Genomic DNA, 23,536 nt, shown 5'->3' with positions numbered 1-23,536 from the left:
TATCAGTCATGACAGTATCTTTTAAACCACTTGTCAAAAGGATTGCATTATTATTTGATTCCAACTGGTTTAGAAGACATACCTTCGTTTATACTACCGGCTTCCTCCTTGTGGAAGCAGACGACGGATGCGTATTGGTCGCTCACACACTTCTCTTCTCTCAAACACTCTGGAACAGACTTCTCCTGCCCAGAGCACCGCAGCGTGTAGTTGGTCTGGACCTGTTCTGTTGTCCGACCGTATGCTGAGCAGCACATTGCACGTCCATCGGTGTATCCAAGCTCCTGACAGACCAGGCGCGCAGACTGATCGTTAAAACCAGTGTCACACACGCGCAGCCACGTGTTATTTCGATAAAGCATGACTGCGCCTGTATGTGCTAACTTTCCAAATCCGTTAGATAATTTGACTGCAAGAAGAATAAGGTATTTCGTTTTACACATTTTATTTGCGGGGAAGGAACAATTATATTTAAGATGATTTTGAAAAGAAAATATAACAGATGCATCAAACTCAACACAGGTGTACATTTGATCAATTACGGATAAACAAAATGGTTCCTTACCGTTTGTGTAACAGAAGACTCCGGCGTCGTCCTTGTGACTGAGACAGGATTGTGATTGACTAACCATCCAACCCTCGTGTGAACATTTGTTAAGACTATCCTCTTTCCCTCGACACCGAAAGTTGGCCTCCCACACCGTCCCAGTTGCCATGGTATTGTAGGGACCATACCGCGGATCGCCCGTACTGTACCCAAGTTGTCGACACAAGACGTCGGCCTCTCGTCGGTCCCAGTATCGACCACATATTGTCCCCCATTGACCTCGCACGGACACGTTTATGTAACCGTACCTGTTGTCTCCGCCCATCAACTCATAATATATACCTGTAATGTGATGGAAACAACTCCGTTTAAAATGTAACTTTAAGTATATAGCAGTCCAAATTATCACACTGGAAATATACAATAGAGTACAAAACAAAATAATAATGTTTTGCATCATTTACTCTTAACTGTTTAACACCTTCTAAGAAAAGCAAAGATAGATAGATAGAAATCCTCCAATGTTCGCAAAAAAACGGCAGTGTTTTTTCTTAAGTCAATATATGCTTAGTCTGGTGTGTCAACGCACCGAAGTCACTCAGTAGAGCGAAATTGTCCATGTATGACCGACATCAATCGTTAATTAAACATTTCTAATGACGTAATGCGAAGACTTGTCACCTTAATATGACGTGAAACTCTGTTGATCCCCTATGAAAGACATTTCATTCAAAAAGTAATTCAAATCATTGAATATGTCGCATGATCTCTCTCGCAAACGATAAAATATGTCAATAAAATATGTCACTATTGAAATTAAGAAAATACTTTTCAAAAGAAAAATATTTACCATCGTTATTGTAGCAGAGGACTCCGGCATACGAATTGTTTACGCAGGACTTGACCTGCCCTAAAGCTACATGAGGACATTCGGATAAACGTGATTCGTTTCCGGTACAGTTGACCTTGGAGGTCCAGTAGGGGCCACTGTACTCAAAGAAGACAAGATCGGACTTGTAGTGGTGGTAGGCCATGCCGTTAGGGTAGCCCAACTCGTGACATACGACTTTAGCGTCGGCGTCGTCCCAGCCGTCGACACATATCCTCCCCTCCACTCCTAGGTAAGTCAGATTCACCTGTCCCGTGTATGAGGAGCTACCTACCAGCTGTATGGAGTAGTCTACAAGGAAAGCGTCCGTAACGTTATTATTTGTTTAAAGGAACACATGATTAATTCAAGTAATGGGCTCAACTGTATCAGTTATAATTGTTGTAATAAAATAGTTCAACTTGGAGCTTTATTGACTTGGAGTATCATCCCTTCAATTTAGAAGTTTGAGCAACCAAAAAGTGTTTTTTGGCTTAAAATTACTTAGAATAAGTTATCCCATAACGTTTTTCATAGACTTTGCGGCCTATAAAATGGACACTCATTGTCATGCTTAAAATTGCTCATTTCTGTATGGAAAAATTGAAAGATGTTGGTTTTGCAATGTCTAGGTCTTGAGTTCAATCCTTCTTTTTTTTCGATTTATCTTATTTCTATTGGAATACATTCCAATTCGAACAACCGCAATTCTGTAAAATGCATCCCAATATGTGATTCTATGTACTTCTTCCGAAAAAGGTTTAAAACAATCATTTTCCAATAATGACTATGGTAATAATACAAGTTTACTTGTTGGAATAAATGACCTTGAAATTGCAATTTTTTATGTGACACTAGAATAACTCCAACATGCAAAAAAGTCTTGAGGAAAGGAACTACAATTAGGCATCAAAATCAATGGAAAGTCCTTTACACGGTAAAGTGATCCAGGACGTAATAACTATGTATAGGGTATAAGAAACACTAATTCACCATCCAGTTTTATTTTCTTAATTTCATACAATAATGACTGACCTTTAGTTCTTGTGCCGTTGTAACACACGATGGAGGTGTAGTCTTGAGAATGACATCCGGTCTCTCGATACACCTGCGTCTTATTACAATCTGTCAGGTGATTTTCCTGTCCCCCACACTCAAACCGGCCCACAGCGACGTTCCGAAAGCTGTACCCGTACGGAGTACAACACAATGGCATACCGTGCTGGTAGCCGTGCAAACTCCGACATGCCACATCTACATCACAAATAGAAAGACATTACTCATTACATGCTGTTTAAAGTGCAATATATTATCTGGACATTTCACTTTCATTACTGGTATGGTGTATAAATGAGCTGCCATGCTTACCGGCTTCCGTTTGGTGGAACCCACTCGAGCACACAGTTCCCCATGATCCTTGTTGGTACACCTCCAAGATACCGTTATTTTTGTAGTTGCCTCGGTTCAATCTCACTGAAGATAAAAACAATAATGGTTGTCATTTTTTTGTTTTATTTTTTTATTATTAATTCCAGACAAATCATATACATGAGGAACCGTCTGAGGATGGAAAACATCAGCTACGGTCCTTCACTTTCTTAATTAAGCATACTTATTTAAGTTTGATAATGATTAATATTTTGTGCAACTCTGTTCAACAAGAAGGCATTGAATTAAAATGTATGTACTTCACCAAAATTTCACACATAAAAACTTTTGTAAATAACCAGTTTAACATTTATTTAAAATTTGGTTCACAAATATAACTTGCTTAACATTCGCCTAGAAAAATAAATATACAATAAATTTGCTGGAATTAATTGAAACGGGGATTGGAGGATAGTTCGGTTAAAAAGCAGAAATGTATCCAGAAAAAGAGGGACAGGGATAAGAGACATAAGATCATGAAGAGAGGAAGAGAGATTCCCGACGAAGGAATAATTATTCATGAAAGGGTACTGATTGTAAATATATCAGTAAATGAAAACAATTAGTAAAAAGAACAAAAAAACAAATGATTTTTTGGTATATGTATCTATCTATATATCTATCTATATAAAGAAAACATTGAGAAATCCTTGTGTTGGAATTAAATATAAAAAATAGAACAAAAGACAGAGATAGCGTCTCTAGGCCTTTCTCAGGTTGATTCCCCGTTCATCAGGAGACTGTTTATTTTGAAAACAGGTATTGTGAGGTCATAGTTGTTTACACAAGAAAGTCTGACGTCATCAATAATGCAAAGGCATTATGACGTCACAGAAGGCATACACATAAATACATGACGTCAACAACAATACAAGCTAAATTGTGACGTTACATTACTTAGACAAATGCATAATTTTATGATCTTACCAACAATAAAAAAATTATCTATCTATATATATATATCTAAAACCTAATTCAGAGGCACTGAAATCTTTGATAAAAAAACGCTTCCCTGTCACATTGTTTTTGCTATGTATCTTTCGATAGTGTATGCTGTTTTCAGTTTACTGATTTGAGTAGGTAGGTAAAGCTCTATGCAAACAACACCTTTGACAATATATGTAGTGCTTCATATTAAGAATTATGACATTTTCTGCCCTGTTGTTCAGATTTTGATTTTGGGTTATTTTCCCAAAAATAAAATCTTTTTTTACATACATTAAAAGTCACATTACAAATAGTTTGGATCTAATTTTGGAAAATAAGAATAACATTTTGTACTTTATTACATTCCCATAGTACATGCTGAATAGTTTCTTTTTTCTATGAAGCAATAATTACACATATCAGACTGAACCAAATTAATCTTTTACGAAAAGGTGTTTGTAATTAAAATGTGATGATTAATTCTAAATTGCAGCCATTGTAATTTTGAATTTGTATTAGTGTCCAATGGTAGTTTGTATATTTTCTTCCAATCCTCACTTGGTTTATTTCCAAATAAATTATTCCACTTTATTTGACCTGTAGGCACTACACTATTTTTGTTCAGCACATTGTTCATATCCTTTGTACCTTTTTTACGTTTGATAATTATATTAATATAAAGTGATGTCAATGGTAGTGTAAGCTTGTTTTCAAAAGTCCAGCCTAATTTTTTTATTGCAAAAATGAGACTATTATAATCAATAAAGTTAGTATTTAAATTAAACATTTTATTGAACTTTTTATGTTGAATGAAACTGCCATCTTCCTTAATTAGATCATTTATGAAAAACACACCTTTATCAAACCATCGTTTATAATACACAATAGTATTGCCTATTTTGATTAAGTCATTATACCAAATGGGTAAAGATAATACTTGATCAGGCTGAGATATATCAAGTTTCCCCTTTAATGTAATCCATGCATGAAGAACATCAATTCAAAATTTGTTATGAGGTATATTTTTGATAATATAATCAATATATTTATTTCCTAAAGTTAACAGTTTATTCTTAAAAAAAGTTTTAAATAGTAGGGTCCGCCAATTTGAATTCTTAAGACAAATATTTCTTATCCATGTTGATTTTAGAGCCATTTCAAAATGTTTGATATAAATCATTTTGAACTTCTTTATAATGTTTGACAATGGCATCTCCTTTTACTCTAGCTATTTGTATTCAAAAAACGACTTTTGAATTTCTATCACAATATTTTGGTTAGGAGAAGGTAATCCTATGAACAAATGTGTAAGTATTGGTAAAAGCAGAGATTTTTTTACAATAATCCTGCCTATCGGAGTTATATACTGTCGTCTATTCCACTGTTTAATTAATGACTTTGATTTCGTAATGTTTTCTTTGAAATTGAATTGAACTTTTTTAGTAAGGTCCAAATCAATGTGAATTCCTAACAGATTAAAATGTGTTGAACCCCATAATAGAGCAAGATTATTGACTAATTTTTCTGTACTATACTTTTTATTCCCTATCAATATAACTTGTGTTTTTGTTTAGTTTAATTAAAGTCCAGATATTTCCCAGAAACAATTAAGCTCTTTTATATCATATCTAAGTGATATTGCAGTACCATCTAGAATAAGAGAAGTGTCGTCAGAAAATTGTGATATCAGATTTCTGTAGTGTTGATTTTGATGCCTTTTATGTTTATTTATTCTTAATTTTATTGCTAACATTTCTGCACTGAGAAGGACAATATATGGTGATAACGGGTCTCCTTGTCGACAACCTCTTCCTACTTTTATGGGTTTAGATAAGTTTCCACCTTGTTTCACTAAAGAAGAAATATTATTTGTAAAAGTTTTTATCCACTGCGCATAATTGACTCACCAAAATTAAACAATTCTAAAAAATGATTTATAAATGACCATGATACAGAAGCAAAAGCCTTTTCGAAGTCGATTCAAAGTAACATGCCTGTTATGTCTTGTTCCTCTTTATAATCCATTACATCCTAAATTAATCAAGTATTGTCAGCTATATATCTGCTCGAAATAAAACCTGTTTGATCACTATGTTTATCTAGAACTGATTTAAGTCTTTCTGCAATACATCCTTAAGCTATTTTATAGACAACATGTAAAAGAGAAATCGGTCTCCGATGTTTAAAAAACTGACGGGATTTTTTTTATAATAAATAATGTCTTTTTATTAATCTATAAACAACCGTGTGGCCACCGTTAACACTGTCGTGTGAGCCTAAATAAACTACAACACTATTCGTGTACCTACCTGATTTGAAGCATGCGACACCAGCGTCAGTCCCATGGTTACAATATCTCGTCTTGGACAGGCCCCAGGACGCCTTACAGTCGAGGAAGTTTGTTTCGTTACCATGACAGTCGACATGCGTCATCCATATGCTCACGTCACGCGCAGCTTCCAATCTAGGGCGGACCTCCATGCCCCCAACATAGTCCGGAAGCTGTCGACAGAAAACGTCGGCGTCGCGGTCGTCCCAGAGTCTGTTACAGACAGAACCCCACTGACCGTTTACCAGTAACTCTGCCCGACCACTTCCGTCCACCTCGTCACCAATCCGGAACTGGACTCCACCTATAATCCACACATGTAAAAACAAGGACGTCAAGAGGAATTAGTTCAATCACAGTCAAGACATTTATTTTTAATAAAATACATCGAGGTGTTAATCAGAAAGAAGGTATTTTGATTTTGATCATCCTTACAACATACTGCAGTGTGTAAACATAGGAAAGTGGTCAAAATGAATATGTGTTCGAAACTACATAGAGGGGAAAGCCGAATATCAGTTAAGAGAACAAACCGTTATCTTTGGAGCAGACGACCGCTGCCCGTGTGTTTCTGCCATTACAAAGGTGGTCATCTGTGAAGGAAGTCATAGGACAGTCACGGAGCCTCTTCTCTGTCCCATTACAGTGAACACTGCCCAGTACCGTTGGGATGTCTGAACTCGCCGCCTCCTTGGATGCGTTACCGCTCTTGTAACCAAGCTCTCTACAAAGCACCGTTGCGTCCCTGTAGTCCCAGTCTGTGTCACAAACTGACCCCCAAATCCCATACCGCTGCACCTCTACAGGGCCGTAAAAAAGGGAATCTGGCACGCGAGCTTCCATGCCTACACAGATAATGGTAATAATACATAAGTATGTCAATATGCTTAATCGACAAGACAATCAAAACTCTGATGTTTATGGGGGAGGGGGGGGTATTCCAACACAACTGAGCAAATGGATTTACTTTTCCTTTGCTTGCAGCGAAATAGGTGAACTTTTGGCCGGATGTATTTTGTAAGCTTTTTTTTTCAAAAGTCCAGCCTAATTTTCTTATTGCAAAATGAGACCATTATAATTAATATCATCGCTTATAATACACAGTATTCTACATTGGGGCAGTCAAAGCGACCGTTTATTTTATCTCTATATAAAGCAATACTGTTCACTAAGATATTGATTTGGTAACAAGTTTGTATGAAAAAAGGGGGTTAATACAATTGTCGAAAAGATATCTTATACAACAATATTCTTACTGTAGTTCGCTGTGTCATTATCCAAACAGACAAGTGTCACATAATGGCCGGTCTCACAAGTTCCGTAGCTATGGCTACAGTCGCTAAACTTCCGGTTTTCCAGTATACATTGTACGTCAGTGATACCAACGGGTCTTGCAGAGGGGAACTTGTTACCAAGTGCAGAGCAGCATTGCGCACGCCCATCTTGGTAACCCATAGACTGACAAGCTATTCGGGCATCCAGCTCACCAAAGCCCTTGTCACAGATGGAGTACCAGCCTGTCCCATTGTAGACCTGTAGCTGTCCGTAGTTAGACAGTTTGGCTGATCCGGACAGACGCACTGTATAGGATAGACAAAGCGTCCAAAATAAGCACACTATAACAGTTAATACTGCACATGATTTGGGAGAAAGACAAAATTTGTAAAATAAAAATGCAGAGTGAAAATTACATTAGAAAAATACGTTTCAGATTATAGCATACGGATTTTATTGTAACTTGAAAACCGTGTAAGATATTTTGATCGACATATGAAGGAAATAAATATATGACCATCTTGTATTGTAAGTTTGAAATTGATGTTTGTTTATGATATAATTTCGACGCTCTTGGAATGGCAAAAGGCGTTACGTTCAAAACGAGATAATCCTGAAGGAGAGTGATTGGCTCTCATCTATATAATACACGGAGTTATCTATTTATGTCTGTACTAACCGTTGCTGTAACACTTGATACTGACGTCGTGCTTATGAGACGAGCAAGTTCTCATAGGTTCCTCACCCAACGAATCCACCATACACTCGTAAATAGACGACTCGTTACCAAGACATGTGATGGCACTGATCCAGACCGGGCCTTCATCTACCGTGGTACTGGAGGTTAGGTACACTCCATACGTATATCCCTTCTGACGACACAGGACCGTGGCCTCCGAATTCCCTACTGACAAGGCACACATGGTACCCCAGGTGCCGTTGATCTTGATCTTGACCAGTCCCTCGGACGGTGTTTTACCACCCACCAACTCTAGTTTGTGACCAACTTTGTCTGGAACACGACATGCAAACAGTTATTTGCAGAATCGTTAAACGTTTTACAAAGAAGATATATGTCATTAAAAATAAGTCCGTAAAAATACGATTCGCAGAACTGCAATATGTTCAGCTAAAATTCAATAATTCCAAAAGATTTTCTTGGCTTGCACCCACTGCATGTATAGTAGGAGGCGAGTGGTGATGAAACCCCTGCAGAATTGGGGATTTGCTTTGGTGTCCTCTATTTGGGGACACAAAAGCGACCAAAATAAATCTGGTGCACCCATTGCAAAATTTGGTATCTTTATCTTTCTTTCTATTTTTAACTACCCTTTATTTCCTAGCGCCTTGGTTGGCAACATCTTACTTTAAGCCTTAATGTTGAGCGTTCGCCCAGGTGAGGAAGGCAATTGGTTCTGTCCCCAGGCCGGGACATACCAAAGTCAATAAAATGGTAGTTCTTATCCTTGTTTAACGTTCAGCATTTTAGAAGAAAAAAACAGGAACTGGTTCACCAGTTGTCAGTATAATGAGACCGGGAGGAATGCTGTGCTGGAAGCCTTCGACATGGCATTTCAGTGAGTTAGCACTATAAAGTCGGCATCAGATCCGAACTATCACAAAGTGGCAAAACACCAACATACAATGTATCCTGCATACACACACACAAGCACGCATACACTACACACATGGAGGCACGTCCTTAAATGACCTTAGCTGTGAATAGGACGTTAAACAAAATTAAACCAAACTAAGCCAATCCTTGACTTGACAGTGTATATACGTTACCTTTATCTAAATAGCAGAATGCCGCAGCATATTTCTTTTGTGAACATTTCCCGACGTTTCCCCAGTTAAGTTTCCCACACTGTTCCATGTGCGTTTCCGTGCCGTTACAATTGAGGTTCCTTAGCCAGCGGATGTCCTTGCTGAAGAGAACCCACTTTTCTTTGGTCTTAGCCAGGTAGCTGAAGCCGCCAAGGAACCCAGCCTGTTTACATATCACGTTGGCGTCATTGTCGTCAAAATCTTCAGCGCAAATGTAACCGTCGTGGTCAAAGTACTTGACCTGTACTCGCCCGAAGTGACCGTTCTCTAGCGTCAGGCCGTAACCTACAAACAGGTGTGGCATTTTAGCAGGAAATAAAATTTGAACATATTTTTTTATTTATTTTTTATTTACCAGAAATATTTTTAACATAAAGAAACAAATGTGTATCGTGTTTATTACAATAACACCTTCTCCTTGGGGACCTTTTACAGTTAAGAATTGTTTGAGTGGTAAACCTGATCGGTAACATCAATATTGTACTACTATTCTTTGATAATATGTTCTTTTATTACATCAGTAGTAAAGAAAAAGAAAAAGAATGTCCATTTAAAATATTAAAACATCCTCTCGACTCCATAGAATAATTTGCGTCATACAAGGTTGTTTTTTTTCAAGATCAATTAGTTTTGAATTCGTAAAGTAGTATAGTACCTGCCTAGAAGTAAAGTAATAGTCTAGAATAAATGGTGTCAGGATAATTCTATCAAGGAAAACCAAATCGTTGTCAACGTATCGCTATATACTAAATAAAATTATGTGAATGTCAAATGAATAACCCAGATTTTATCATGCGATGTAGATGTAGTTAAATATCAGTTAAAAACTTTCGATTATTGATAGACGTTACATAGACAGACAGACTGGGATAGAGACTGATAACAATAAAGAATTTATCATACAAATACGAATATAATATTGCAAAATAGAAATACTACAACAAATATTACACACAATAATGCATTGGACTAATAATATTAAACTATAAATGCATGAGACTACTATTACATTAATTTACTAAGTATGTTTTACAAGAGTGGACAAAAGGTTACCTAGTGAAGGCGCCTTGTCCGAGCATACGACGGAGGCATACGTGCCGCTATCACAGTAGCCAACCCCTTTATCAGACGGACAGTCTGCTAGACTGACCTCACGACCAGTACATTGGATGTTGGTTCTAGCCAGCATGAAGTCCACGTCGCCGAACGCTGAGCAGCACAGACTGACCCCGACACCGTAGCCCATGTCCCGACAGGCCATTGTAGCATCCAGGTCGTCAAACCCGTCACTACATACCATACCGTAGGAGTTCTTATTCCACACCTGGAGTCCACCGTAGTCCTCCCCTGGGACACTGCTCACTAAGGAAAAATACAGCCAAGACTAAGGTAAAATTAAGAGGGATGAGCTTGAGAAAACGATTGTTTTTTTACTGGTTTGTTAAAAATAGCTTTCAGTCGTGTCTTCAATGTGCTTTTTAGATTTAAATCTTTATCACCATAATTATGTTTTCAGTTTTCCCTACAAACTCGCTGCTGATACGTAATCCGATGATGTTACAGATTATATTACCTTGTTGGCTATATTGCGTACAACTGTAAATGGACAAACCTGGCCGGTAGCAATAGGCACTAGCATCATGGCCGTGCTGTTTACAGTAATACTGGGCCTTGTTCCAACCCCGGCTGGGACAAGAGAGTAGGGACGACTCGGAACTGTCACAGAACATCCCAGACAGGTACACAGGACCTGTACCCGGGCCGTAGTACGACTGTTTGTAGGATCGGCCATCTGAAAAGCCGAGCTGCTTACAGAGGACTCTTGCATCATATTTGGTCCAGTCATAGTCACAGATTGTACCCCAGGTACCGTCGTATGACACCTCCACGCGACCGTAGTGTCGCTTTCCACCGGCAAGACGAACCTGTACGCCTGCAAAGAGATGTTGGAAGATATCATTAAAATGTATCTATATTTCGCAAGGGTGTATTCATAGTGCAATAACAAAGACTGTAACAAGTGTCCAGGGTACAGCTTATGTTGTCAAAACAGCTGAAATTTCTTTTGGATATTTCATTTTTTTTATTTTGAATAAAAAAAAATCCAAAAATAAACTTTGTTTATAATTCGGATATACCTAACTTCACGAGAATAATTTAACATGTTACGAGTGCATAGCTCTACATCACATTACCTGTTCCGTTGTAGCAGAGAACGCCGGCGTTTTTGATGGACTGCATACAGTTAAGAGGGATGGAAGTATTGACATCACAATCAGTCAGGTGGTTCTCCGTACCGACACACTGGAAGTCAGTATACCAGACGGGCATACCTCGTGAGTAAACTTCGGGAGGACCTAGCACCACGCCCCCTGCGTACCCAAACGACCGACACGTGACATTAGCGTCGCTCTCGTCCCAGCCATCCGCACAGATGGTGCCGTTGATACCGTACCTTTCTACCAACACCATTCCATGGTACCCATCTGTCAGGTATACCTTCGTATCTGTGACCAATATAACATACTATTTATATGTTGTCATCTAGATATATTTCAGCGTGATATATCTCATTAAATATAAGTTACATTTAATATATGGTATTATTTCATGCATTTCTTTTTGTTTCCTAGGATGAGTATACATTAACAACATTAAAATCTTCAGTCGCCGTTATTATAACACTTCCTTACGTTCGTGTTTTACTTATATAGTCTGTGTGTCTACCGTTTTGACCATTTTCTACATTTAGACACTGGATGGTAACAAGCCATGACGATAGACATTAAAATATACTCCATTCGGCTGACTAGAACAATGAGATGATTTGACTCTGATATTCTTATTAAATTAGTGTTGCAATAAGCTGCCCTTGATGAGGAGATAATCATATCTGTGTGTGATTAAGTATAAACTAAAGCGTATTTCTTTACATTAGGATGAGTTAATATTTAAATCTGTTGGATTCCCATCAATATGAACTTGTTATTTGGAGACATTCAGAATGCCGCCTACCTGGGTCTGCATCCGCCTTGGTACAAAGAATGCTTGCGTAGTTATAGGAGGGAGACACACATATTCCTTGAGTGTCACTGACGCAGTCTCGAAAAGAGCTTTCCGATCCATTACACTTCGTATTGGAAACATAACTCAGGGAGTTGATGGAGCCGAACGAACCTGGAGCCAGGACCTGTGCCGAACTAAAACCGATTTCCCGACAAACTATTTCTGCCTCTGTCTGGTGAAATCCGTCGGCGCACACGCTCACCCAGCGTGTCATATTAGCAGGAATCATTTCCACCCGTCCTGCCAAGAAAGTCGGCGTCTTCTTTCCGCCTACGATACGCACTAAAATCGAGGAAAAATTGTTATAAAACTCCTGTGTGAATACGTCCATGATACGTCACATGTAATGAGTGTAAAATGTTATTTAGAGTGGATGTGATGTACATTAGTTGAGATTAATTGACAGTAGCAGTGTGTGTCATTGTTAAGTCATGGCCTACCGTTGCCGAAGCAGTACACTCCAACAGAGTTATATCCGGTCCCACAGGACTGTCTGTCTGTGGAGCGCCATCCGCTGGACAGGCATTCGATGAGGGAGGCCTCTGTTCCGGTACAGTATACGTCTGACAGAAACACCTCGCCTTTACTTGTAGCCACGCTGAAATACAAAATACAGACATATATTGATAGCCTACACAGTGGCCACGTTATAAGTCACCTTTCAGGATTCTGTACGGGACACAGTCGCCCCCTGGATTTGATCAGGGACCTCCATATTAGGTGACTGTTACTACTGTGTAACTTGGTACATCAAGTCACTTATTCTGTTATGCCTACAGATGTGGCGGGGTTCTCGTTGGACATTAAAAGAGTGTGTACTCCTTATGTCCGGAGATTATATTCACCTGAGTTATATCCTCTTAACCACCGACCCTGACAATATAAATGAAAAGAGCGCTCTACAGCACAACTTACTCATAGGGTTCCCCACTGACGAAGCCAAGCTCCTTGCAAACCACATCAGCCTCGTTCTGACCCCAGCTCCGATCACATACCAAGCCTTCCACGTCATCTATTGTCATGGCAACTCGTCCAAAGTAATGATCGCCACCTACAAGCTTCACCTTGAGATCTGCAGAAATGTTACAAATGAACCTCAGTTATAACTTAAAAATACGTATATACACCTGAACGAAACAATTTGGAGCATTATATCGACCAAAAAGTACCACAAAATTATATCTGATAATTTAATAACATTCTTGTCGGATAAATATTATAAAATGTTGACTATCATGCGATAACAAGTATGTTGTTAAACTCAGCTTACTTTCCATGATGTAAAGCTCGAATTCTTCTAATATTGCATTACATCAAACTAAAGGAAACATTAAAATGTCGTTAGAAATTAAGAGATATACAGTTATAAGTAGGTGTAGGGGTTGCTGGCAGCTCAATTAGTGAAAATCATCAACATTACACCATAAATTAAAATTTCGTCATTGTTTCGTCAAATGAAAAATGAGAGGAATTTAACACATATCAAATAGAGCGTTAAGTATTTGAGGGTTTACCTATTTCAGTCCAGTTAAAAATCTAACTTTAGTCAATGCAACCTTCACAGCAACATAACCATAGGACTGTAATTTGAAGTTAGATGTACAACCCGGAACTGTGTAAATAATACCCTGATCTAGTTCTTACCATACTGGTTATAACACACGGCTCCAGCCACAGTGTTACTGTAGCAGATACCCATCTCTTCTTTACACTCTGTAAGCGCGGACTCTGTGCCCTTACACATGAAGTCCGTCACCACGATGGGTACGCCTTGGTCCCGGTGGTAGTTGGTAGCCCTGCCGCCCTTGTAACCAAGACTGCGACACAACACGTCGGCGTTGGTGTCTAGCCAGAAGGAGGAGCATACCTGGCCGGCCACGTTGTACCGGAACACAGACAACCGACCATAACTAGTCTTCCCTGGCTCACGTGATTGAAGCGAGATCATGGCGTCTGAAAGAAAAGTTAGTCTGCTCAGTCATGGAATTGAGTTCGTGGGATATAATGTAACAAACACGATTGACACTGATGTCACGCTATTAAACAATAATAGATAAGTACGTACAGTTTGTGATTAAATATGGAATGATGATAATTTACTTTAAACAAGCATTGCTCTATATATTAAATGGTTTGGTACCTTGCGATGCTGATCCATTGAAGCAGGACACCACGGCGTATCCATGGTATCGGTTTGCGCAGACGGCGTCTTTGTTGTAGGGACAGTCGAGGATTGAGTTCTCACCCCCGGTACAATTAAGACCGGCTCTAACGATCTTGAAGTAGAATTTGCCGTACCCACCCTGGGGCAGCGCTTTCCCGTTCTCGTATCCCAGCTGGCCACATGCTACCCTGGCGCTGACGTCAGTGAATCCCGACCCACACAGTCCAAACCACGACCCGTTCTGGTACACCTCTACGAACCCAGTGGACGCCGACATCTGACGACTGAGACGAACTAAAGGAAACATTTAATTCAATGTTTTAATGTATAAAGTAATCCCACTTGCTTTCAAATACATTGAGACAAAGATTTGCACAAATGGAGAATGATTTATCTTTCTTTGCAAAGTTCAAACTTAGTACTCACTGTGTCTGTAGCACTCCACGCCAACATCAAGTGAATGGGAAAGACACTCGGGGTCCGTAGCTTCCTCCCAACCGGTGTTGTTACACAACAGTAGAGACTTCTCAGTACCCTTACATGTCACCGAAGACATATAAAACTTGCCCTTCCCCTTGGGGACACTAGCCAAGACGTGACCGTCCGCGAAGCCCTTCTGGCGACACAACACGGCGGCGTTCTTGTCTGTCCACCTGTCCGTACCACATATAGTTCCAATCTGGCCGTCATAGGTGATGTCCACACGTCCGATATGTTTGTCTGTAATGCTGATCTCGGGAGCTTCAAGAGAATTACAGTGACAATAACAGAAGTTGGACAAATTTAAGGTCTATTCATAAAGGTAGACAACATCAAAGTCATATGCCTATGGTACGTTCAGTTTATCGTGTGTGCTCTTGTATTTATTTGAGTGCATGATTCTCATTTGATTTGTTTCTTTTTAACTAACATATTAACAATCTAATAAATGGTATAAATAAGGTGAAACTAACTTTACGTTATTGTTTATACAGAGAACGTAGCAAAAGATGGATGCAGTATTACAGTCTTACATTTGAAACTTTACTTCGGTGTCGGTGGAATAGTGAGGAAGCACATCAGTTGTAATTTTACTTGTGTATAACAGAAGATGGAGACTGCCTTACAACTGTAACTTCCCTACCTATAGCAGAAGATGAAGGAAGCGTACCACTGCAAGTTTACTTGATCATTTTAGTGGAGACAGCCCTAAAGTTGTAACTTTACCTGAGTGCTTGTAGCAAAGGACGGATGCAGCCCTACAGTTAAACACTGGTGTCCACACGCCTTGTTCATCTTCGAGGCATGCTTCCAATGACGTGTCGCTGACGTCACAATGACGGTGTTGCATCCAGCCGATCTTGTCTACTGTAATATTGGTTCCGTACATTACTCCGCCCGCATAGCCTTTATGGGTGCAGGCAAGTGACGCCTCTATTGATCCCCAGTCATTGTAACATACGTGGCCCCATACTCCTAGGTGGTGCACCTCTACTGTACCGTAATGGCCGCTCGATAACCTGATGTCAAACGCTGAAGTAGCATAGAAGCATTACATTCATTAAACTTCAGATATTATGATTTAGCAAATATTACATTAACAATCTATAGTTTCTTCGTGTGTACATTATTGAAGACAGTGTTATTCATTTGAATCTCAACTAGAATTGACAACTAGTGCAGTTCAGTTTTAGTTTTCATTTTCCAGTTGCTAATGATCATGATCACAAATTTTTGATAGCAGTCAACCTTGGACTTACTGTTGTTGACCATATCGAGTGGGGTGTCGTAACAGATGACCCCTGCCATGAAGTTGTGATGACAGGTTGACGACGAGAATCGCTTCCTGTTACAGTTCATCAGCGTCGTCTCGTTGCCAAGACAAGTGAAGTTGTAGTAGGCCTTCTTGTAAAGGATCCAGATTTCGTACTCGGCCGAGTCTTTCGACACGTTTGACAGAGCTCGGCCGGAGGTGTATCCCAGTTGACGACACACCACGCCTGCGTCTGTATTATCCCAGGACTGGTCACTACATACCTCTGCCCAGCGGTGGTCCGAAAAAATTTCCACAGACCCAACATTAGGCTGGAGTTTGGCATTGGTCAGACGAACTGAAAACAACGAAAACACGTGAATGATACTTTGTTTTATAGTAAACATCGATAATCTAAGATGACTCTTCCACCAATGATAAAACTTTTTTTAATCTTATTTCGTATATGGAAAACCTAACAAAATGACGTTACAAAAGGTGATTATGAAATGTTTGGCGGAATAATTGTGATTCTTAGGTCTTGATGGGTGAAGTAGCTTTAACGCAGTGTCGTGTTTTGTGCAAAATTTGTTTCGTTTTCAACAGAAATGCAGAGCTATTCATTAAATAAAAACTATTTGCGACACTTTTAATCTTATTATAACTAATAACCATGATTATTTTTAGGTAAAACGCTATATAACGAAATAAATTTGATGAAAGTTTTTCGACATATGATATGTAACTCCAATAATAATCCTGGTGGTTTCTTTAATAAACAAATGGGGGAATGTGTTATAGTTACGGAAAGTAAAAACACAGGTCGTTATATTAGCCAAACAAACAAGAATAACAGACATTGCCTGTTGTTGGGGAAGATTAGGAAGATGAACATGATATCTCTATTACCCGTATATATCAAACCATGTTACATCCTGATACATCTTTAAGATCTTACAACACCATGTATTTGATAGCAAAATAGTATTGTTTTATTGTTAAGTTAATGAAAATTGGTGTTCAAAATTAATTCTTCAACAAATTACAGAATGAATATTTATCTGTCTTAGCAGAAGGACATAATTTGTGCAAATAATGATTTTTAGTAGAAATAGTAATTTGGCTGCGGTTTCAAACATGTTTAACATTTTGCTGTGATTATTAAGACTTACACAGAGCATGTTATTCTTATTACCTATTTTTGCTTGATATGTAAAAGAATGTTTCGACAAGCTACCGTTATTTCAATGAGGATAAATTTACAACACTTCTAGTCGATGTGTCAATAAATTGTTGTTTAGCTGAATTTACACAAGGCCTAGAAACCAAGAGATAATACATAAGCCATTTAATATCAGTCCTATGTATTGATGCCTGAATAACAAAACTTCAATAACAACTTTTATTTCATTGTTACCAGATCATTTTCTTTGTCAACAGCTTTGACATATTCATATTTATATCGACAGTTTATGAGATATAACAATCTCCATGACAACCTTGCCGATGTCAATATCACATTCAATATTCCTTAATAGATATGTACAAAACAATAACATCAAAGGGATTGACCGACCGACTAGTTATACTTCGGTCTGCTCTTTAAAGTTGTAATAATTGCAGTGCTTTAGTACATGGTAAACCATAATATCTTTCCAGGTATATTGTATGTATTATGATTTGGATGTCAGAAAGGTAGGGTGAGTATATATATCAAAGTATATAAATGTGCATGGATATGATTTAACTTTAAGGTCACTGTGGTTTCAGATGCTTTCTTAACTTCATTTTTCCTCAGTAGTAACATTCCCTTGTATATTCCATATTCTAGAGACTGTGCAAGGTATCATGACTTTCTGCATCAGTTCGTCCCTATTGACTATCAAACTACACTGTACTTCCTTGGTTTTCAAACTGGGATGTGTCAATCTACTTTGAGGAACAGGAAACGTGTATCTTTCTGGAACACTCGACTTCGTCTGCAGTTTTATAGGGGTTTTTCCTTTCGATGTCTCCACATATGAATAGTTGGCTTTGTATGTCGACATTAACATTGAATATTGTCAGTGTGATGACGATATGATACTTTTTTCTTATTTTTATTAAGTAAAAGAGGAGTGCACTGAATATTTAGTAGATCAGTGCTACGCCTTAATCGTCTTGACGACAGGAATCAGGAAAAGAAAAAATAACATGTAATATTTTAAAATTGTATAATAATTATATTCAGTAATCCTTAATCATTTATCCACTTTTAAAGGTATTCTCGAGAGAGTATGAGGTTGTGTTTGTTTTAAAGTATTTAGCTCAATATTAAGATATACTGTATAAGGTATAACCGTTTATCTTTAACTTTGATGACAAGTCAATCTTTCTATTAAACCTAAATATATATGCGTGTATACAATGGTGGTGTGCGCACTGAACCAGGAAACATCACAAACTAAACGAATGTGTCTTAAAGTTTATATTCACCAAACGTTGACTGCACAGAGGTAAAATTTCATAAATTTATACGTTTGTACATTTATCATGAAGTTTAATGACGCAATAAATCTATAAGATATATCGGTAAGTGTTTACTGTCAATGAATATTGATATTTTATTAAAGATTAAAATTCCTAAAAATTCAACGCTTTAAAATTAGCTGCTATAACATGACCGTAAAATTTGACGTTTTTATATCGATAAAAAAAAATAACGCTAAGACTACGGCTGTCACATTAAAATAACATATGAAAAGGGGAATAACTCTCATAAAATAGTTGAAATAAAAAAAAGCAATTTCATAACTACATAACATACAGATCATGTGGACAATATTCACAAATGGCAGTCAAAAAAAGTAAGTAGAAGTGTAGCAGAAATTCGGGCTAAAGTGATAAATGTGTTTTGAAAAGAGGACGTAACTCCCAACAAAATTGATATATAAAATTAATCGCATGAGTATAATTCCTAAGGAACTGATCATGTTTAAAATAAGTTCATAAAAATCAGTTTAATAGGTAAGCAGCGCTGCGTTCGACTCTGTCTATAGACGGGCATCCAACATTAATTAAGGATATGAGAACGTATAAGTATTAGTTAATCGGTTGGCAAAAGTTTAATGTAACAAAAGCACTTGCTTGAAAAGATTTGTTAACAGTCGCATAAAGTAATTAGGTGGAGAACTATCCTGTGAAACAATTGTTTTACATGGGTTACGTCAGTTTATGTACAAAAATAGGTGCGCAAAAGAACACGCTGTGGATTGTACTGCAAGAGCGGATTTTTGCATTAAAGTCATATTGTAACAGAGGTTTGATATCGTTAAACCTCATAGCGCAAAACAAAACCACACCTTTTTATTGTAATATCCACAAAAAATCACCTTCCTCAGAAACTCCTATACGGTCGGTTTCTTTAAATACTTACTGTACAAAAGAAAATTACCTATTAAAAGTTTTCAGTAACTTCTTGAAAATCTCGATGTTTCCTTTGTCGCAATTTTCAAGTTTATGATTACATTTCTGAAAAAGGGAGAGGACGGTAGGTAAATGAACAATCGATTTCTATTAACGGTAGATATCAAACACGTCACATCATCATACAACTTAAAACGCCCAATTGCATTTGATAGTGAACTATTGCTCTTTAAATGAAATAGATGGTTACCTTAATGACATTCTTGAGAGAAAGAAAAAAAAAGTAATAAACGAAAAATACAAGAAATAAAAACAAATTATCATGAATATAGTATCTATCTAGCCAGGAGGTCATTGTTTTGCACATACCAGTGACATTTTGTAGAAAATGTAATGCGATTTGGGTGATAATTATGAAGGTATTTCCTCATATTTTAGTTTCATATCTGAATATTAATATAATGTTCAAAGGTTTCTTTTATAGCAGTTGATTGTTTTTTTAATTTGAATCAATCCTAAAATGACAATATATATCTACCGTGTAAACTTTCGATCCACGCTATTGATTTATTACGTCATTAAACCTCATGATAAATGTACGAAGCGTGTTTTTGAAGCTAAACATATAAGTGCAGTAACACTATTGAATCCGAAGTCAAAGGCGCAATCACTTATTTAAAGTAAGTGTAAATATTAGTTAAGTACATCAACGGTGTAATACTATACACGTATATATACCACGGTTAAATGGCGATAGCGACTTGTCATTGAAGAAAGATAAACGGTTACAAGTTTACAAGTTTACAAGTTCATTGTTTTTCCTCAGATACATTAAAATGTACAACATGAGGTATCAGAGTATAATGATACACATATGATGACAAAATGGATGATGGTAAGTTCACAAAACAGTAACCATGATACATATTAAAGCAGTTTGTTATTTTTTTCCAATAAAAGACAAATTCCATTTAATACTGTCGTGTTACAAAATGACAACAGACCACTCAATTTAATTTGAGACGGATTTTTTCTGTTATACAGAGGAATATATTTTTCTCTAAGCTCTACAATTATTAAATTTGTACATTTGAATAAATAATGAAATTCGTCGCCTATCTCATTTTTACATAGAGTGCATTTTCGGTCTTGTTTTTGGATATTATGCCACCTACCCGTTTCAATGGGAAATTTCATATTAGAACATCTAAATTTACATAATATTGATCTGGTTTTTTCAGAAAGGCGAGTCAAATAAGGCTCAAGTACTATTTCTTCTTAAAATTACCATAGAGTTCACCTCGTGATGAATTTTGAATGTTTGCATGCCATCTTTGTAAAAATTGATCCATAAAAAAATTGTTTGACAGTGTTTTTAATATAATATTTACTAATAGGTTCCTGTTTTATAAAAATAGAAGTTTGTCCGACTTCATCAAAACACATTTTTATATATTCTTACCATTTAAACTTACGCGAATTATTGGCTTGAAATTTGAACATTAACCTATACATATGGCAACTAAGTTTAGAGGTATTCGTTAAAAGTGAGTTATAAAAAGTCATCATTCTCAACTTAACAGCTATCTCAAGAGGATATTGACCTAATTCACATAGATCATAAAGTTTGGAGTTGAAGTTCTCAGGCCCAAAATTCGTCTGCAAAATTTCAAATGAGTTTGTTCTATTATTTTGATATTTTCGTTACCCCATATTTCAAATCCATATAACAATATGGGACTTACTAGGGTATGAAATAATTTAAGTTGCAAGTCTATTGGAAGATGTTGATTTTTTACATTACGATATGCTCACAAAGCTTTCGTTTACATTTCAAAAAGCTACCATTGTAATTAAATGTCACATCCAGATAGCTAAAATTAATTCTAAATACATGGTTTTTATTAGATTTGCGTTTACAGCATACAAGTATTTTTGTTTTCTTCACATTAACTTCTAGTTTCCATATATCACAGTATTTCTGAAAAACGTTAAGAGCATTTTGCAAACCTTCAGCTGAATCAGAAAGAAGAATTGTATCGTCAGCGTATAACAGGACAAAAAGATCCACAAACATATTCAGCTCAGTCTGAAATTTATCTTTCAATTGTTCTAAGAGGAAGTGAACTATTGACTCTAAAAAAAGTCTTCAATGTCATTAAGGTAGATGGAAAATAAAAAGGAGAAAGATGTTCGCCCTGCCTTACACCAACTAGACAAGGAAATAACTCAGACTTGGTGTTTTTTAATTCTACACATGATTTTATATTTTCATACACGTTTTTGATAATAGTAAAGCATTTGCCTCTAACTTTGCTTTTATATAGTTTTCTGAAAAGTCCTACTCTCCAAACCGTATCAAACGCTTTTCTAAAATCGATAAAAGTCGTATACAGTTTTTTGTAACTGGCCAAATATAAAGATAACAGCGTGTGCAATACAAAACTATTGTTAACCGTGGAGAGACCTTTACGGCTTGATTAGGAGATATTATATTATGTTTATCTGAGTAGTCATTAAGCCTGTTGTTCAATAAATTACATCCAATACAGTAGACTTGATTGTTAAAATTAGGTTAAACACTTTAATATAACACGGCAATATCATCAGTTGTATTCAGGTCTTGATGATAACTCATCAAAGATTGAAACCGTCGTGCTTTAAAACACTGGCAAAGTAGTTTTACAGGCAAAAGGACTCTCTGATACTGAAACCCCTAGCAAGTTATTTATATTCATCAGTACTCTCTGATACTGAAACCCCTAGCAAGTTATTTATATTCAACAGTACTCTCTGATACTGAAACCCCTAGCAAGTTATTTATATTCAGCAGTACACACTGACAAGTATACGGGCTCTGTAAAATCAACATGTTTATTAACTCCACAACAAGGTAAGTCAGGAATGTTACTACCAAGGAACGGAAAGATAAGGAACCATGCACTGACACTCCAGTAATCCATGTGCACTTATAAGTTATTATCGAACTTCTTTGCTAGAGATACTTGCTCTATGTCGCCGACTTCCGTATCATAATACGAAAATTATTTTGGGAAATACGTTTTTATTTCGTCCATTATGCCTTTATCATGCATTATATACTATGCAGTTATTCTCATTTTTAATAAGGAAATGATGTGTGCCTAGGTTTTTTTCTCAATGTCCTTGATGTTATATATTGTTTGTTCATCCATAAAGAAATATTGACATCATCACGTTGTTCATAGAGATTAATATTTGTCATAAACTGCTGGTATAAACGTCAAAATGTATCTTTTGTCTTTCTGTAACAGCTCCAGTGTAAATTCAGCACCATAACAGTTTATAGACAGCTCGACTAGACGTGGAGGATATCTAGTCCTACTGCAATACAAATAGTTAAACATCCTGCAAACGATTAACAAAGCACGCGCAACAATCAGCTGCTATAAAGGAACCCCTTGAACGTGTCGTATTAACGTTCGGGTAAGAAACTAGGAATAAATAAGCCACAGCCGAACTCATGCTCGGCTTCCAATAAAAAAAACAGTTTAAAAAATGGCAAACGCGCTACTACTTACGGTACAGCTAAACTGGATAATGTTTCATAAATATCGGTTAAGAGGATAATCGAAAGTAATTTGGACAAATTATCCAAACGGGTATTAACAACAAAATCTGAAAACCGATATCGGAAAAGGAATTTTACTCCCAACAAAATTGTGAAAGTAAAAATTGTATTGCAAGTGCAAAAATTGTCATGATACTGAACATGTGTACGAAGTTTCATTAAAAATCAGTTTTGAATTAAGTACTTGTTCCCCTTCATTCAAGGGAGAAATGTATTATCAACAAAGCGTGTTATGAGCGATGAATAACGACTATATTTAAGTACGTTAACACTTGTTTCCAAATCATCACAATGAAATGTCTTTTGTAACTGTACATGTTAATTGGCACGCATGAAATATGGTTTAAACTAAGTGAGA

General features: G+C 37.0%; 1 protein-coding gene across 1 annotated transcript in view; it reads right to left on the bottom strand.

Moving 5' to 3' along the window:
- The window catches only part of LOC110460054 (deleted in malignant brain tumors 1 protein-like), a 54,082-nt gene that overhangs the window by 6,113 nt on the left and 24,433 nt on the right, over positions 1 to 23,536 (bottom strand). Inside the window, exons 4-24 of the mRNA XM_021512760.1 lie at positions 16,171 to 16,521; positions 15,638 to 15,943; positions 14,858 to 15,172; positions 14,408 to 14,725; positions 13,912 to 14,220; positions 13,183 to 13,339; positions 12,708 to 12,865; positions 12,217 to 12,549; positions 11,397 to 11,708; positions 10,814 to 11,134; positions 10,255 to 10,563; positions 9,163 to 9,486; positions 8,054 to 8,386; positions 7,356 to 7,679; positions 6,633 to 6,944; positions 6,080 to 6,403; positions 2,784 to 2,888; positions 2,451 to 2,669; positions 1,398 to 1,727; positions 566 to 889; positions 83 to 409 (exon numbers count right to left, since the gene is read on the bottom strand). Of these exons, the coding sequence (XP_021368435.1) occupies positions 83 to 409; positions 566 to 889; positions 1,398 to 1,727; positions 2,451 to 2,669; positions 2,784 to 2,888; positions 6,080 to 6,403; positions 6,633 to 6,944; positions 7,356 to 7,679; positions 8,054 to 8,386; positions 9,163 to 9,486; positions 10,255 to 10,563; positions 10,814 to 11,134; positions 11,397 to 11,708; positions 12,217 to 12,549; positions 12,708 to 12,865; positions 13,183 to 13,339; positions 13,912 to 14,220; positions 14,408 to 14,725; positions 14,858 to 15,172; positions 15,638 to 15,943; positions 16,171 to 16,521 (6,111 nt within the window). The remainder of the gene's footprint in view (positions 1 to 82; positions 410 to 565; positions 890 to 1,397; positions 1,728 to 2,450; positions 2,670 to 2,783; positions 2,889 to 6,079; positions 6,404 to 6,632; positions 6,945 to 7,355; positions 7,680 to 8,053; positions 8,387 to 9,162; positions 9,487 to 10,254; positions 10,564 to 10,813; positions 11,135 to 11,396; positions 11,709 to 12,216; positions 12,550 to 12,707; positions 12,866 to 13,182; positions 13,340 to 13,911; positions 14,221 to 14,407; positions 14,726 to 14,857; positions 15,173 to 15,637; positions 15,944 to 16,170; positions 16,522 to 23,536) is intronic.

The sequence above is a fragment of the Mizuhopecten yessoensis genome, unplaced genomic scaffold (assembly GCF_002113885.1).
Source record: "Mizuhopecten yessoensis strain PY_sf001 unplaced genomic scaffold, ASM211388v2 scaffold10311, whole genome shotgun sequence".
In the NCBI taxonomy this organism is placed as follows: Eukaryota; Metazoa; Mollusca; class Bivalvia; order Pectinida; family Pectinidae; genus Mizuhopecten; species Mizuhopecten yessoensis.
This window is presented reverse-complemented; position numbering and strand designations above follow the sequence as displayed.